The 14881-nt window shown below is 33.8% G+C and overlaps 1 protein-coding gene across 2 annotated transcripts; it reads left to right on the top strand.

The window, feature by feature from the left end:
- The first annotated feature begins 169 nt into the window (after nt 1–169).
- On the top strand, nt 170–12154 carry LOC136970872 (U1 small nuclear ribonucleoprotein C-like). Of its 2 annotated transcripts, none has more exons than XM_067265375.1 (5): nt 170–239; nt 11272–11314; nt 11381–11489; nt 11558–11809; nt 11882–12154. In XM_067265375.1, exons 1-5 carry the CDS (start codon nt 232–234, stop codon nt 12022–12024), a joined length of 555 nt encoding a protein of 184 aa, XP_067121476.1. In that variant the 5' UTR covers nt 170–231; the 3' UTR covers nt 12025–12154. The 2 variants fall into 2 exon arrangements, with proteins under 2 accessions (XP_067121476.1, XP_067121475.1); XM_067265374.1 differs by lacking the exon at nt 170–239 and adding an exon at nt 4831–4919.
- The last annotated feature ends 2727 nt before the right edge of the window (nt 12155–14881 follow it).

Genomic DNA, 14881 nt, shown 5'->3' with positions numbered 1-14881 from the left:
TACTTTTATAATTCCCAAAATGTAATTTAATACAAACGAAATTAAATAATTTTTTATATTTAATTCGTTGGAAACTAAAACAATTTTTTAAAAATAATTTGCGGGAAAATAAAATTTATAAAAGGTAAAAAAAAAAAAAGAAAATTTTTAACTTAACGCCGTTAGGTGGTGCATTGTAAGTTTGTGGGGAGAAGTGTCTGCTGTTTCGAATTTTGCTAACGACCAAAGAAAATGCCGAAGTTAGTACGAATTTTACGAATTAAATTGAATTTAAATTGATTTAAACTATTAATTAATGAACATAAATCATATTTAAATTGAAAATTATACGCTGAAACATTATATAATCGTAAAATATTTATTCGAATTCATAAAGGAATATGGTACAAGTGACTTTTAGGTGTCATTGTATTCACTTAACAAAAACACATTTTTACCCAAATTTACAAAATCTGAAGTAAATTTGCTGTTTACTGTACAAAATACACAAAATTTGCATAATGAAACCTTGAAATACGTGTGTTTTAGTCAAATGAGAGCCAAACTGGATTTGGCTATTTTTGGCTGATCCATTTGATTACACACACTTGGTTCAGTTTTACATACAATGGGCCTGTTGTCAAATGTGTGTAAACTAAGAAACTTCTGATGCCGAGTTGGTCGTGGGTAGTATTTGAATTTTGAGCATGGTTTTGGATGGCAGCAATAGTCTTGTGGGCAAGATTAATGGTAGGAGGGTGGAGAAGGAAATGGTAGTGTTGTTAGGAGGCATCTCACAACATAATTAACTATATATAACTAGGAAATGGCAAGACAGAGTTTGCATTTATATTTATTTCAATCATCGGGGGAGAGAGTTTACGGTTTATGATCTCTTTGCACCCCGACAGATATTTCCCATGTTGGAAAGCACGGGCAGACTGTTTCCAATGACCAAAAATAGTTTGCTATGCCAAATTTTGACGATATTTCCCATGTTGCGTAGATCCGGACAGAAATACAGATGAAGTGTGCAAACAGATCCAAACCTTGTGGTTCTGAACCCAATTCTAATGGTACGAACGGGCGACGACTAATTAAACTTGGTTGTCCCTTATTGTATTCGAAGGTGTGGTTCCCCGGAGGCAAGTAAAGTCAGGATAAGGTGTTGTGATTGACTCTGAGAAAGCATTGGTTGATGTTCTTTGGGTAGAAAATTGGTTTATCCTGGCTTCTAATGATATTGTATTGTTGGGTCTTTTCCTTTGTTTTCTTTGATTCTCGCACATTGGTCTGTCTAGACATATTAAGGCTGCTTTACTGGGCAATGCTGTTTACGTGGGCTGTTGGAAAAGTTACTGTGAATTTAAAATTTTACTAAAAAGTTTTATGTATGATATTGCAGTCTCTCCTACTGCAAATGCTGGAATTAGCCTTTGGAGACCCAAAGATCTGTCTGCGTGCAACACTGCATATTGTCAAACGTGTCGTGGAGGGTGGTGGGAATCGTCTATTCGACATGTTGGGTAATTAATCCTCCAGTATTCTTGTACATTTGTTCCTTCACCTCACCCCAGAGAAAGTGGAAACGTGGATGTACAACTTATAGGTCTCATATGCAATACCATATGTATAATGTTAATGTCATTACAAATTTCTTGCTGCACAGTAACTTTTTGAACACACTGTATGTCTATTTGGTTGATTTTTCGAAGAATTAACTAAATGACATAACTTTAAGGTTTTAAATTGAAGAAACCAATTGCACTTACATCAGAAAGAGAAAACTGTCTTTTGATGCTAAAGCGCTATATTTAAAATAACATTTTAACACGTTACACAAACATGTAACCAATTTCAACAAGACTTGGATCCATTGTTTTGGGCATATATCTTTGAAATTAGAATGGTTTTCTTGGACAGTTAAGCACCCAAGTTTCAATAGAACTACATTCAAATGAACATAGAATAGAGAATTTAAATTGTACACTGTTTCAATGTGCACACTATAAGAGATTTAATAGAGTATCTTGTAAAGGACCTTCCAATATTCCAGATTATCTAGGGTCAGGAAATTACATAATCTCATGGTGTTAATAATTGACAATTCCAGTAGGAAAAATAACCTCAGATTTCTATTTTATTAGACAAGGGGTGCATTGGCTCTTAGAATAATCTGCCATGATCGGGTCAGGACAGAGAGATTATAGGACTCTAATAGTTTCTTTAGTAAAGGTTCACCTAGATACGAGATGGAACCAACAACAAGATCACTTTTTTATCATCATCGTGCATAGTCAAAATGGGAAACAATGCTTGTACACCCAGTGGCAAAGAAATTTGAGCGTGGATGTAGCCAGCAACAGCAGCAGCAACCCATCCAGATTTCATCAAGGAGAAGTAGTGTAAAGATAAGTTCTATGTATTAAAGCAGAAATTACCATATTTTTGTATGAAGGAAGTGGCTGTTATAATTGTAGGGTTTCTATCAATTATGGAATATCTCAAAGTGAAGATGACATTCTACTTTAAATATTCCTAAATTGAAAATGTCAGCATTTGCTTGTGATTCTTTTTTTCTTATAGTGTAGTTAATCAGAGACAATATGCAGGATTCCTATGCACCTGGAAAATCAGGGAATTTGTCAAAAACTGTCAAAAAGTCAGGGAATTTGTCTCCTTAACTGCTCTGTTGATTTCGTTTGCTGAAAATGGCTGACCAGGAGTAGCCATCTGCTGGCGGCAAGAAGTAATGCTGCAATCTTTAATAAGAAAATAGACCAGAATCTGTTTTGAATCTGAAATGGCTCTTTTCACCGTTCTGAAGCCATATAATTTTATGGTTGTGGATTAATAACAGGATAAACTACTATTATGTAATAGTGTTTAATTTTTAATTTTAATAATTCAGCGATTATAAAAAGATGAATTTGTTAATTAGAATAAAAAAATAACTGATTAAAAATTAGTTTACAAGCTTTTAAAACTTGAAATCGTAATTTATTAGATTGTTCACTTCAAAATAGCTAACTAGATCAGTAAAAATCCGTAATTTAATTGTTCTTTATGTTTAACATTACTATACAACATAAAAAATTATAAATAGCTACCCGACATTTACAGTAAAATGCTGGCGCCGACTAGTAGTTTTTTACATTTGTTGTTATGACTTTCCTTGAAAAGAACTGTACTGCAAGCGTATTTTCCCCCTCTCCCGTTAATTTCCGCAACTTCGATACATAGTTTAATAATTAGTTTAACAGAAATGATGTTGGGTAACAAATATCCACTGATTTTGGCAAATTTACGCATCATACTTGTAATAGATATACTGTAGTTATCGTTTTGAACATCAACTCAGTAATCCGATAGTTTAACCAATGTTAACTTGCTTATAATTAATTATAAATTTAAAAAGCTGGTAAATTTTTAAAAAATTAAAATAAATTTGATTATCTTTTGTGAGAAACAACCCCAAAACAGTTTTTATAGTTATGTTGCAAAAGGAAGAGATTGTAGTTACGATTGTATGCGCTGAACTTCTATATTTTATTAACATATAATTGTAATTTCGTTTGATGTTTATTTCTGTACACTCAAACCTGTTTTTGTGCGGTATATGAAAATTTTAATCAAATTGGAACACAATTGACTTCTGTAAAATTTTTTAAAACTTTATTAGGTGTTTTCTATGACATCAGCAATTTTTTTTCATTTTTTATTCAGTAAAATTTTTTTCTCTTACCTTTTTATCGGTCTCCTGGTATTTTAATAGCATAAAAATCGGAAATATTGTGTTAAATGTAGACTGCAGGTATGAAATTTCACGCCTTGTTAAATGAAAGAATAACACTTCCTGCAGCTATATTTATCAAATAAAATTCTTTTTTAAGGATTACTTTTAACTTTTTATATAGTTTTTCTGTAAAACTACTTTTTGAGAGGGTGTTTATTTTGCGGGAATTATTTCCCTGCAAATTTTTTAAATGTTAATTCGTATATAAGTGGAAATAATTAATTAATATAAAAAAATTCTTAAAGGATTTTTTCCCCATTAGGAATTGCAGAAAAAAGGCCCAAGGAGTTAAAAAAGCAATTCCTAGTTTTGAGTTATTTTCTATGTGAGACTTTTTTTATGCGGTCCCTATTCATCACATAAAAAATACTTTTTAATTGTGTTGCGAAAACTCGTGAAGTTTCGTGCGATATTTTTTTTTTTTTTTATGCGCTTTCTTTTATGCTGTCTCTATCCACCGCACAAAAACAGGTTTGAGTGTATTTATTTTATTTCAATTCTACAGATTTTAAGAATCTTAATTTTCGTAATACTATGACGTCATAGGAATACACTAAAATAGAAAAACATAAAATAATTAAATTATTAGATGAAAAAAAGGAATGAATAAAAATTTTTTTATAGAAACTTGAGAAATAGTCAAGACAGTGCAGCTCTCAAGATCGATCATTTGGATTGGAGTTGGATTTTCCATTGTTTGAAAAGACAATGAATACTTCTGTTACTCCGATTCTTCGATTGACATAAGTAAATCGGAGAATCCATTAGATCTCCATCATAAAGTGTGGGTGATGGTCCAAAACCAATCCATGGAATGATTGAGGGACAGGAAGGTAATAAAAGCTGGTGTCTCGAAGACACGAAGCTGCCAAAAGTCATCTCTTCCGTAGCCATCGCCACCAATCACCTCCAGTCATTTGCCTTTTCCCCCCACTTTATCTCCACTATTTCACTGCTGCTGTTACCTTTTCCTTCCACAAATTAACAGTTGCCTTTCAAAAGGAGGACTTTTCTAACTCGGGAAAAACACGAGTGATTTACGTTAGTGCTAGACATCAAACAGAAATCAAATGAACATTGCTCCAGATTCCACTACCGCCACTACGAACTTAAGACGAGAAACGAAGACAACTTTAGCTATATTGTAAGCATATTTTTACAATAAACAGGTTAAATGGTAAAGAGGTGTCTTCGTCCGTCTGTACCATGTTTCCCACATACTTATTAGTCTCTGGACTTTCCTGTCATTGGGAGAATTAACTTTATCCCCTTTATTTTCCCAAAGGGAAAGAATTGTCATATCTCACAAGCGAAACGCGAAGTTTCAAATCTTATGTTCTAATTGACGTTTGAAATTATGTTAAACCTGAGGAAGGCTATTTAAGATTGCTGAAAACATTAGTTCATTTATTAAAATTTGCTATAAAAGTGAGAAAGATGGTTTGTGATATGATTTGCAATAATTATAAGATTTGTAATTAAGGGTTAAAATTAGTGATGTAACGAATATTCGGTTACTACCCGGTATTCGGCCTATTCGGCCTGTTTTTCACTATTTGGCCAAATACCGAATATTTAAATCACTATTCAGCCGAATACTGAATACCTAAAAACAGGAGTAAGAAATGACAAAAACACAGTAAATTAATCATTTTTGTAACTCATATTAATGCTGAACAATAAACTATAATTATTAAAGTTAATAAGAAATAGCATCTAACTCTAGTATTAAATTATTTCATAATTAAATAATAATATAGCCTTTATCTAGCCCGATATCTTATGGCATTGATGGCGTGTAGGTTAGAATGTATCGAGCATTAATGTTATTGTTTAGTTAATTATGTTATATTTGCGTATATTTTAATATTTATGCGATATTTTAAAATGAGTTACGAAACATTTGATTGAAACTTATCGTATTTAATGAAAATTATTTATCTATTTCTAGAAGATGAGTAACTAATATATAATTTATTTTATATATAAAGCAAAGAATGAGCACTTCTCATTATATACAAAAGATAACATTTGAAATCATGTTAATTTTAAAAATACTGACAAAAACAATAGCAACAAAATATCACAAAACTTCACAAATAGAAACTCCCCAATAATATATTTGAACTGTTCCACAACTGGGGAGAAACTAGACCATGTTATGTCACCACTAAAGTATATCCTTACGGTACTGTTCAGTCTACAAATACGTAGTAAAAACAAAATTTTAGTGTTTAATTAAAGAATTAAAATGATTGATTGCAAATAAAATAACTTATAACTTATAACTTACATCTAAATACCAACAACTGCCGAATCATAGCAGGCTATTTACGGCTATTACATAAATTATAAACCAATTTGGCACTAGAGGTAGACGTTAGGCTCCACCTCATATTAACTTTAATAATTATAATTTAATTAATTAGTTTAAATAATTTAGACCTAATGGAAGAAAAAATCGTAGTGACAGCGGGCCAATAGAGAGCACGGTGTGCGATCTTTGCCATAATGTGGTTCGCGCGCTAATTTTCGTACGTGCGTTAATCAAGCCAAATAGTTTGGCCAAATATTCAGCCATTCGGCAACGCTCCTGGCCGAATATTCGGTATTCGGTTGAGGCCGAATATACTATTCGTTACATCACTAGTTGAAATAGATAAATTTTGTCTGCATTCTTAAGAAAATTTTATGCAAAGACAAAATTTAATGCAAAATTAAATAAATAATAAATAGAAATTATTAAAAATAATTATTAAAACTCTAGCCTTTACACCGAAACCAAAATCAAAATGGCAGCAACGAAACATTTTTTTTCTTTTAATGAGTTGCCAATTCAGCTACTATTTTGCTAGATTTAGTGGATTTGTTAGAGAAGGTGTAAGTTTTTACTATAGCTATCTCTGTTTATATACAATCTATTTTTACACCATTTTGAAATAATGTGGAGTTCGGGGCTGTCAAGATGTTTTCTTACGTACATTTTTGATAGGGTCCTGCCACCAGGTGTGTTTTACTGGACACACCACCGATTGGGATGAAGTAAATGACTAAGGCGCGAGGGTAAGAGTCACTCTGAAGTCCAGGAATGAGCCTCTCAGGAAGAAGAATACAGAGTCAGATGTAATCAATTAAAAGGGAATTTATTAGCAAAAAAACAACTGAAAGTTCAGAACAAAGTTATCAAATCCAATTTTTGGAAATCCGCCTATCTTTATCTATACAACGAGGGGGGTGCCTAACAGGGGTATTCGAACTACGTGACTCACAACATACCATTTGAACAAGATGTCTTCTTTCGTCTATTTCGACAGTTGGTCAATCTCTTGATCCTGTTTCCTTTCACTCTTTCTTACTCGTACTGCTCTGGTACTGTCTGGACTGGACTGCACTTTCTGGCTGCTTAAGTCCTGTGTCTGTCTGACCGCCTCTGGTCTATTCTCTCTTCTTTGTTGTCCTGAGTCTGCTCTCACTTACTGTGTGTCTTGAGTGTGAGAATTATACCCTGTCTTGAGTATGGGAATTATACTGTGAGAATCTCTGTCTCTCTGAGTATGAGAGTGATACTCTGTGTTGAGTATGGGAATTATACTGATTTTCGTCAGGCTGGAGCTCTCCTTTTAAATATTGGGTTGTTCGGAAAGTTCGTAGCGATTTTTGATAGCCGATGGTTGAGACACCGATTGACGCAAAAATGATTAGAATTGTACAGACCAATGAATATTACGATAAATGACCTTGAGACGCATCCGTTACAAAAAAAACTGTTAAGATTATTCAAATAACGTTTAATTTGGCTCATTGCAAAAATGGATGCGAACAACGTGCATTATCGACACTTGTTTCTTTTCTTTTTTCGTAAACGCAAAAATGCTGTACAAACAGCAAAAAAGATATGTGATGTTTATGGTGGGAGTGCTGTATCAGAATCAACTGTTCGAAAGTGGTTTGCAAAATTTAAAACTGGTAATTTCAGCCTTGAAGATGCTCCTCGCTCAGGAAGACCTCCTGTTATTGAAGAGGACCAAATCAAAGCATTATTGGATGAAAACCGTCATTACACAACTCAAGAGATTGCAGACATGGTGAAGTCATCAAACAGTACTGTATTTCAACATCTAAAGAAGCTCGGATACGTGAATCGTTATGACATTTGGATACCTCACGACTTAATGGAAAAAAACTTACTGGATCGCATCTCCATTTGTGATTCTCTTGAAAGACGAAATGAAAATGACCCTTTTCTGAAGCGTTTAGTGACAGGTGATGAAAAGTGGATCATTTATAACAACATCAGCCGAAAACGATCGTGGGGTAAGAAAAATGAATCACCATTAAAAACTCCAAAGGCCGGTCTTCATCCAAAGAAGGTCATGCTCACTGTCTGGTGGGATTGGAAAGGAATCCTGTACTATGAGCTGCTTCCACAGAATCAAACAATTGATTCTGATAAGTATTGTTCCCAATTGGATAAGCTGAACATGGCAATTAAAGAAAAACGTCCGGAACTGGCCAGTAGAAAAGGCATTGTGTTTCACCAAGATAATGCCAGACCTCACACGTCTTTACGAACATGCCAAAAATTATTGGAACTAGGCTGGGATGTTTTACCCCACCCCCCTTACTCACCCGATCTTGCCCCGTCGGACTACCATTTGTTCCGTTCTCTACAAAATTCCCTTCATGATAAAAACTTTGATACTTTGGAAGCTTGCAAAAACCACGTGGATCAGTTTTTCGCGGAAAAAACTGGAAAGTTCTACGAAGAGGGTATCATGAAGCTGCCCCATAGATGGCAACACGTCATTAAAAACAATGGCGCATACATAATGGAATAAAAGTATATTTTTAGTATTAAAACAATTTCTTTTATTTCTCTTAAAAATTGCTACGAACTTTCCGAACAACCCAATACTTCCAGCATGAAAAGGTTCATCATCTGGTGATGATTCATTTGTGGTGTCATCATTGGGTGATGATTTATTTGCGGTGTCGTCATCGCAGCCGAGATGATTGTTCTCTGTTGTTTTTATTTGGCAATGACCTCTAGCTTTTGTAGAGTCATCATTGAGTCGATGTGACTCATCTTGTTTTTGGGGCAGTTCTCATCATTACTCATTGATTGCTTTCTCATTTTTCCCTTGGCATGTTGTGAGATTTGGATAATAAACTGTTTTATTCTAATCGTTTTAAGTTAATATTAAAATTTATAAGAGGGGGGTCCCTAGATTGGTAAAATAGGCAAATTTCCTCTTATAACTGGTTGTTGTTTAAAATACAATTAAAAAGTTCATGCAAATACATAATTATCAAAAAAAGGTAAAAATAAGTGATTAAGTAAATATTATTATATTACAAATGTTGTAAACAGTAGTTTACAAAATGTTAACATCGAGGTATTTTTGGAGGGGGGGAAATGGTGGTCCTCACAATAATATGGTTGACAAAAGAAAACCATTTCTTTTTTTTTACATAATCGATTTTTTTGAGAGAAAAAATGTTTTATTTGCAAATTTTTAAATTTAACTTTTTGTTAAAATTATGTTGCTGTTTAAAAAAAGTTGGCAATGACCTCTAGCTTTTGTTGAAAGATTTTAAAATTGTGTTTCTAAGTCAAGAGTTCATTTAAGCATAGTACAGTACTATTTGTATATCAAAGAATACTGTTTGTTGATTTTATGCTATCTTATATTTACTAGATTTACATACAAATAATAATGATAAATGATGATAAAATAAAAAGCTCATGTTTCATTTGTAACGTGCTTATTTTTTCATTACATTGAAGTTGTGGATTCTATCATACATTTTTCTACAGGATGCATGCATACTGTATTTTTTTAATGTGGCAGTCTTTGAAACGTACAACTAGGCAAAAAGAGGGATAGTTATTATCGATGTTCGCAGTAAATAAAATGCTGTTTTATTATGTCGATATTCCATACTGTAAGAAATGTGTGGGTCAGGGAATTTGGACAAAGTTGGTCAGGGAAAATCAGGGAATTCAAAACAAAAATTTGAGTAGGAACCCTGAATATGTCAGATGAGCACGGAACAAACATTGATACTTTTGTATATGTACCATCCCAATATATCTGAGATGATTATGTTGGTTAAGTGCACTTAATTAATTATTCTCTTTTGGCCGGTCTCTAGGAAAAGCATTAGCTTATCTCCTTGTGGGTTCTGTTCAAATATGGTCGATTTACTGCATGCAGTTTGGATCTAGTGTTGTCTAGTCATTGCGAGTTTGGCTTGCCTTAATGGGCAAAAATAGTCTGGCTTGTAGGTTGTTGGATATTGTGCATGAAATAATGGCATGGAGTATTAAGTGTCCACTCACGTAGGTTGATGATGATAAACTGGTGACCCATTTGGTAGTTTGCTGAATCCAAATTGAATGTTTAGAAGTGTTTTTGTAAATTATTTGACAGGTTTTGAAACTTTGCACACCCAGTGTGAAAGCAGGGTCCTAAAGTTGTCACAAAAGTCTTAAATTGTGATTCTTAGATACAAAAGTTTTAATTAAAATATTTGACCCATAGTTAGAGTTAATAAATTTCAAATTTAGTTTTGACCCATCTTTAGTAAAAGGTTTCCCATTGCCATTCACTGCAATGTATCGGATAACAATGATTCTGCAGCAAACAATACATCATTAATATTACAGTCCAAGTTAGCACTATGGATACAACAGTCTGATCTTTGTAATTAAAGCTGAAAATATTAGTCCCCCTGGTTATTGCATGGCACTGCTCTCGCACATATTTTTGACAACTCATCCTTGGCAATGCCTTCCAATGTCAATGATAATCGGTAATTTTATTTGCTTTGCCACGGAAGAAATAAAATTATCATGGCAGCTTTATTGGTAATTTACAGTTTATAAAAATATTTTGGCCAATTTTATCTTTAGAAGACTGTATCGAGAGTCACAACAGTGACTCCTTGCCAAAAAAAAATCACCGACTGACTATATATACAGGAATCAGAGTTGCTGATTCTCTGAGGTGAATTTCTCCGCCCCACAAATGTCTGAAGTAATTCCGAATATCTCATTTCAAAGGTGAAATTTTGCATGCTACCTAAGCAAACAATTAAGATTTTCTACAAATTGGTTGCTGAAATATAAGCAATTTAAAAGTGTAAGAGTCACCAAAACAGATATATTTTCTTCTTTTTCGTCATCTGGCTTGTAGACAAAAAAACTACTGGGTCTAGAAAAGCTCAGGTTTTAAATTTAAGCCTTTCTCATTATCAGTGAGGTGATGGCAAAACTTCCAGGTCAATAGGTCAAAGTTTGTGGGGGGATTTCCCTATACAGCTATTTCGGTTTCATGACTTAGTTTTATGCTTATAAGGATAAAATGGCATGGAATGAATTTTATTCAAAATGTTACTGAGAATATCTCAAATGAGTGTTTGGATTAAGATATCTTTTGTCATACAAGTGGAGAAGACAACACTATATTAATCATCAAACTGTTTTCTTTCAGATACTACTGTGACTACTGCGACACTTATCTGACACATGATTCGGTAAGTCATTTCTTAAGAATTGACAAGCATTCTAAAAAATTTATTGCCATTTTATTTATTTTAAAGCCTTCCGTGAGGAAAACTCACTGTAATGGACGGAAACACAAAGAAAATGTGAAATTTTACTATCAAAAGTGGATGGAGGAACAGGCCCAAAACTTGATCGATGCAACAAGTAAGATTTTTGAACTTTGTTTCCTTTTGTGGAAAATTTATTTCTAACATACTTTAAAAACATTTTAGCTGCTGCCTTTAAGGCCGGAAAGATACAGTCCGGCCAGTTTGGACAGCCGCCGAAACCCCCGGGTGTCCCGCCAGGCGGTGCCATGATACCACCTCCAGCCAGTCTGCAAGTAGGTAATCCCAGGCAGCCCGCACCCAGAATGCCCATGGTCGGACCTCCTCCCGGAATGGGACCCATGCCCGGTCCCATGCCGGGACCGATGCAGATGATGGGTCCGCCCGGGCCCATGCCACCAAACATGATGATGCCAGGTACTCTTTTTACACGCATAGAATCTTCACTATTCTATGGATCAGATTAAAACTTGTTAATTTATTTCTTAGGTATGCGTCCTCCCATGGGGCCCATGATGCCGATGGGTCCCATGCCTGGACCAGTCAGACCCCCGATGATTGCGACCAACACCTCTCAGCCCCAACCACCACCACAGCAGCCGGCACCCCAACCTCCGACTAGTAAAAAGTAATGATTTTGGACGGATCGACGTCTTTGTACATAAAAATGGAGAGTTTAAGATGAGCAGTTTTAACATATTTGTCTTTTATATGACAATTTGAAAATAAATTTAAAGACTAGATTAGTCTTTTTCATTTTTACTTCTCTCTCCATAATTTCCATTAACACACACAGACCAGCATAGACAAAGGGTTGCATTGCCATTCCTCTATTACAATAAATCATGACACACTCCATGATGTAAATTGCAATAACATAGTTACTTACATAATGTACTTAGAATTCACAACCTTTAGACATGAAGTATAATTACTCTTTGTATGTTGTAATGTGTTTAATAATTTGTAAAAAGAATTATATATAAAATTCTGGCATAGTATGAAATAATAGAGCGCATATATCTGTTGTCAATATTTATACAATTTGCATGTTTAGAACTTCACGTTTGGGGTATTTTTTAATTTGTGTGTTCCTTAAATTTACGTTTATATTTCTCTTAAACGTGGAAAAAGATATTTGTAATCAAGATTCTAATTTGACGGTTATTTAAATTTGAATGCTCGTACCGTGGCGATCGAATATACTCGAGACGTACCACCACTTTGTTCTTTAACCATTTTTTCTAATATACGGCCCATTTCTCCAATATACAATTTTGGTTTAGTATCAGGTCAGTCCATAAGTCCATGCACATTTTTATAATCTTGAGAAAAATCTTGTTTTGCTGTTAAATTATCACATTAGACTGACATTTTTTTGCACTGAAGTGTTAAATTGGATCTCATTCATATAATACTGTTCAGAATTGTGAACGTTTCAGTTGTTTATTTTCATTAAAATGGAAGTAACAGACGAATATAAAAGACATTTTATACTTTTTATTTTTAAGTGGTGAGAATGCTACAAATGCAGTCAAAAAAATAAATACTGTACATAATCAAATTGTAATTAGTGCAAGGACTGTGCAGAAGTGGTTTGAAAGATTTAGAAACAATGATTTGATAAGGCTCGTACTGGAAGACCCGTTGACTTTGATGATGATGCTCTCTCTGCACTAGTTGAAGCAGAACCATCTTTAACAATTGATGAAATTGTGGAACGTTTAAATTCATCCCATGGAACTGTTCATACACACCTACAACAAATCGGAAAAGTTTCAAAGTTAGGAAAATGGATACCACACGAACTGTCAATAGCTGACCGACAACAACATGTAAACATTTGCACGTCTCTTTTATCCCGTATTGCTTTAGAACCTTTTCTTGGTAGGCTGGTTACTGGAGATGAAAAATGGATCCTCTATAATAATGTGATGAGAAAAAGACAATGGATGGATTGCGACAAGCAGCCAAAACCGACTGCAAAAGGTGGGTTGCATCCAAAAAAAAATTCTTTTGTCTGTTTGGTGGGATATGTCAGGTGTAATTCACTTTGAGCTGTTAGAACCTAATCAAACAATTACAGCTCAAATGTATTGTTAGTAATTAGAGCGTTTAAATGAAAAATTGAAAAAAAAAAGATCGTCGTTAGTGAACAGAAAGCAGGTTCTCTTGCAGCATAACAATGCCAGACCACACGCTGTAAAAATAACTGTACAGAATCTTGAAAGGACTGTACAACTGGAAAATTTTACCTCATCCAACATATTCGCCAGATATTACTCCCAGTGATTATCATCTTTTTCGCAGTTTGCAGAATTTTTTAAAAGGGAAAACTTTTGAGGATGTGAGAACACTGTAAAAAAGGCTATTTCTGAAAATTTTGATTCAAAACCGAAATCATTTTACAAAGAGAGGATTAAAAAGCTACCATCAAGATGGCAAGAAATTGTACAAAACAATGGTGATTATTATAGATTGAAATAAAATTTAATTAAAACTTTTTGCTGCTTTTTTTGTAGATAAAAATACCCATGAACTTATGGACTGACCTGATACAACTACAGTACATTTTAACCCTTAAATGGTACTTTCTTTTTTTATGATTTGTGTTGTTTTATTCTAAGGGTAGAGTTGCATTTTTCAAACATATTCTTAGTGTATTAGAAACAAATAATACCTTTTAGATAATAGATACAATACTAAACAATATACCGTATATCTTGGCGGATAAGACTATAGTTGAACCATAAAAAATGGCCCCGAAAATCCGGGTCGTCTTATAGGGCAGATACAAAAAAATTAGATTGAAATTTATATAAATTAAAACCATTATAAAAAGACAGACAAACCATAATTATTTACTAGAAGAAAGTAGGGTATGTGCACAAAATAGAATAGCCCATAGGATGTTTTTGTAAATAGTCAAGGTCATTGCCCGAATTAGTGCAAATGTTTGCAAAAATCGCCAGATGAAAGAAAATAAAATTTGTTCATTCGAAAAATTACAAATAGGACATAATTCCGTATATGCTATACATTACTCAGATAATGATTGCTGATCTAAACTAAATTCATAGGCCGTTGATAGTTTGGGAGTCGTCTTATAGGACAGATATATGCTAAAACTATAAAACTTCGACGAAAATTTATACATCGTCTTATCTGAAGGTCGTCTTATCCGCCGAGATATACAGTAACTATTGTTTGTGCCATTTTCTTAACTTTAGTTTCGGATAATCATTGTATGCAATTGTTAAATACTATGATGCTTTTCAAACTATTTAATTTAGATATAGTGGCATGGGGCATCCCATTAACTATTAGTGACAGTCTTAAGTAGAACCCTTCTTGACTTGTCGTACACCCAATATTTCAGAATCATTTTGAAATAGAGACTGGGAGAAATGGTCACCTTAATTGTTTTGCAAAAGTCCTCGGGGGTAAGTAAATTACCAAATTTACATTTAAAAAAAAAAATGGGACTTG

The sequence above is a fragment of the Centruroides vittatus genome, unplaced genomic scaffold, assembly GCF_030686945.1.
Source record: "Centruroides vittatus isolate TY-2023 unplaced genomic scaffold, ASM3068694v2 contig_221, whole genome shotgun sequence".
Taxonomy (NCBI): domain Eukaryota; kingdom Metazoa; phylum Arthropoda; class Arachnida; order Scorpiones; family Buthidae; genus Centruroides; species Centruroides vittatus.
Note: the sequence above shows the minus strand (reverse complement) of the source record. Positions and strands in the feature narration are given on the sequence as shown.

Excerpts from the sequence above, each read along its gene's own strand:
- LOC136970872 (XM_067265374.1), top strand. The coding sequence starts at position 4,846 with ATGAACATTGCTCCAGATTCCACTACCGCCACTACGAACTTAAGACGA. Across the intron at positions 4,920-11,271 it reads AAGACAACTTTAGCTATATT|ATACTACTGTGACTACTGCG; the intron begins GTAAGCATATTT and ends GTTTTCTTTCAG. Across the intron at positions 11,810-11,881 it reads ACCAAACATGATGATGCCAG|GTATGCGTCCTCCCATGGGG; the intron begins GTACTCTTTTTA and ends TTTATTTCTTAG.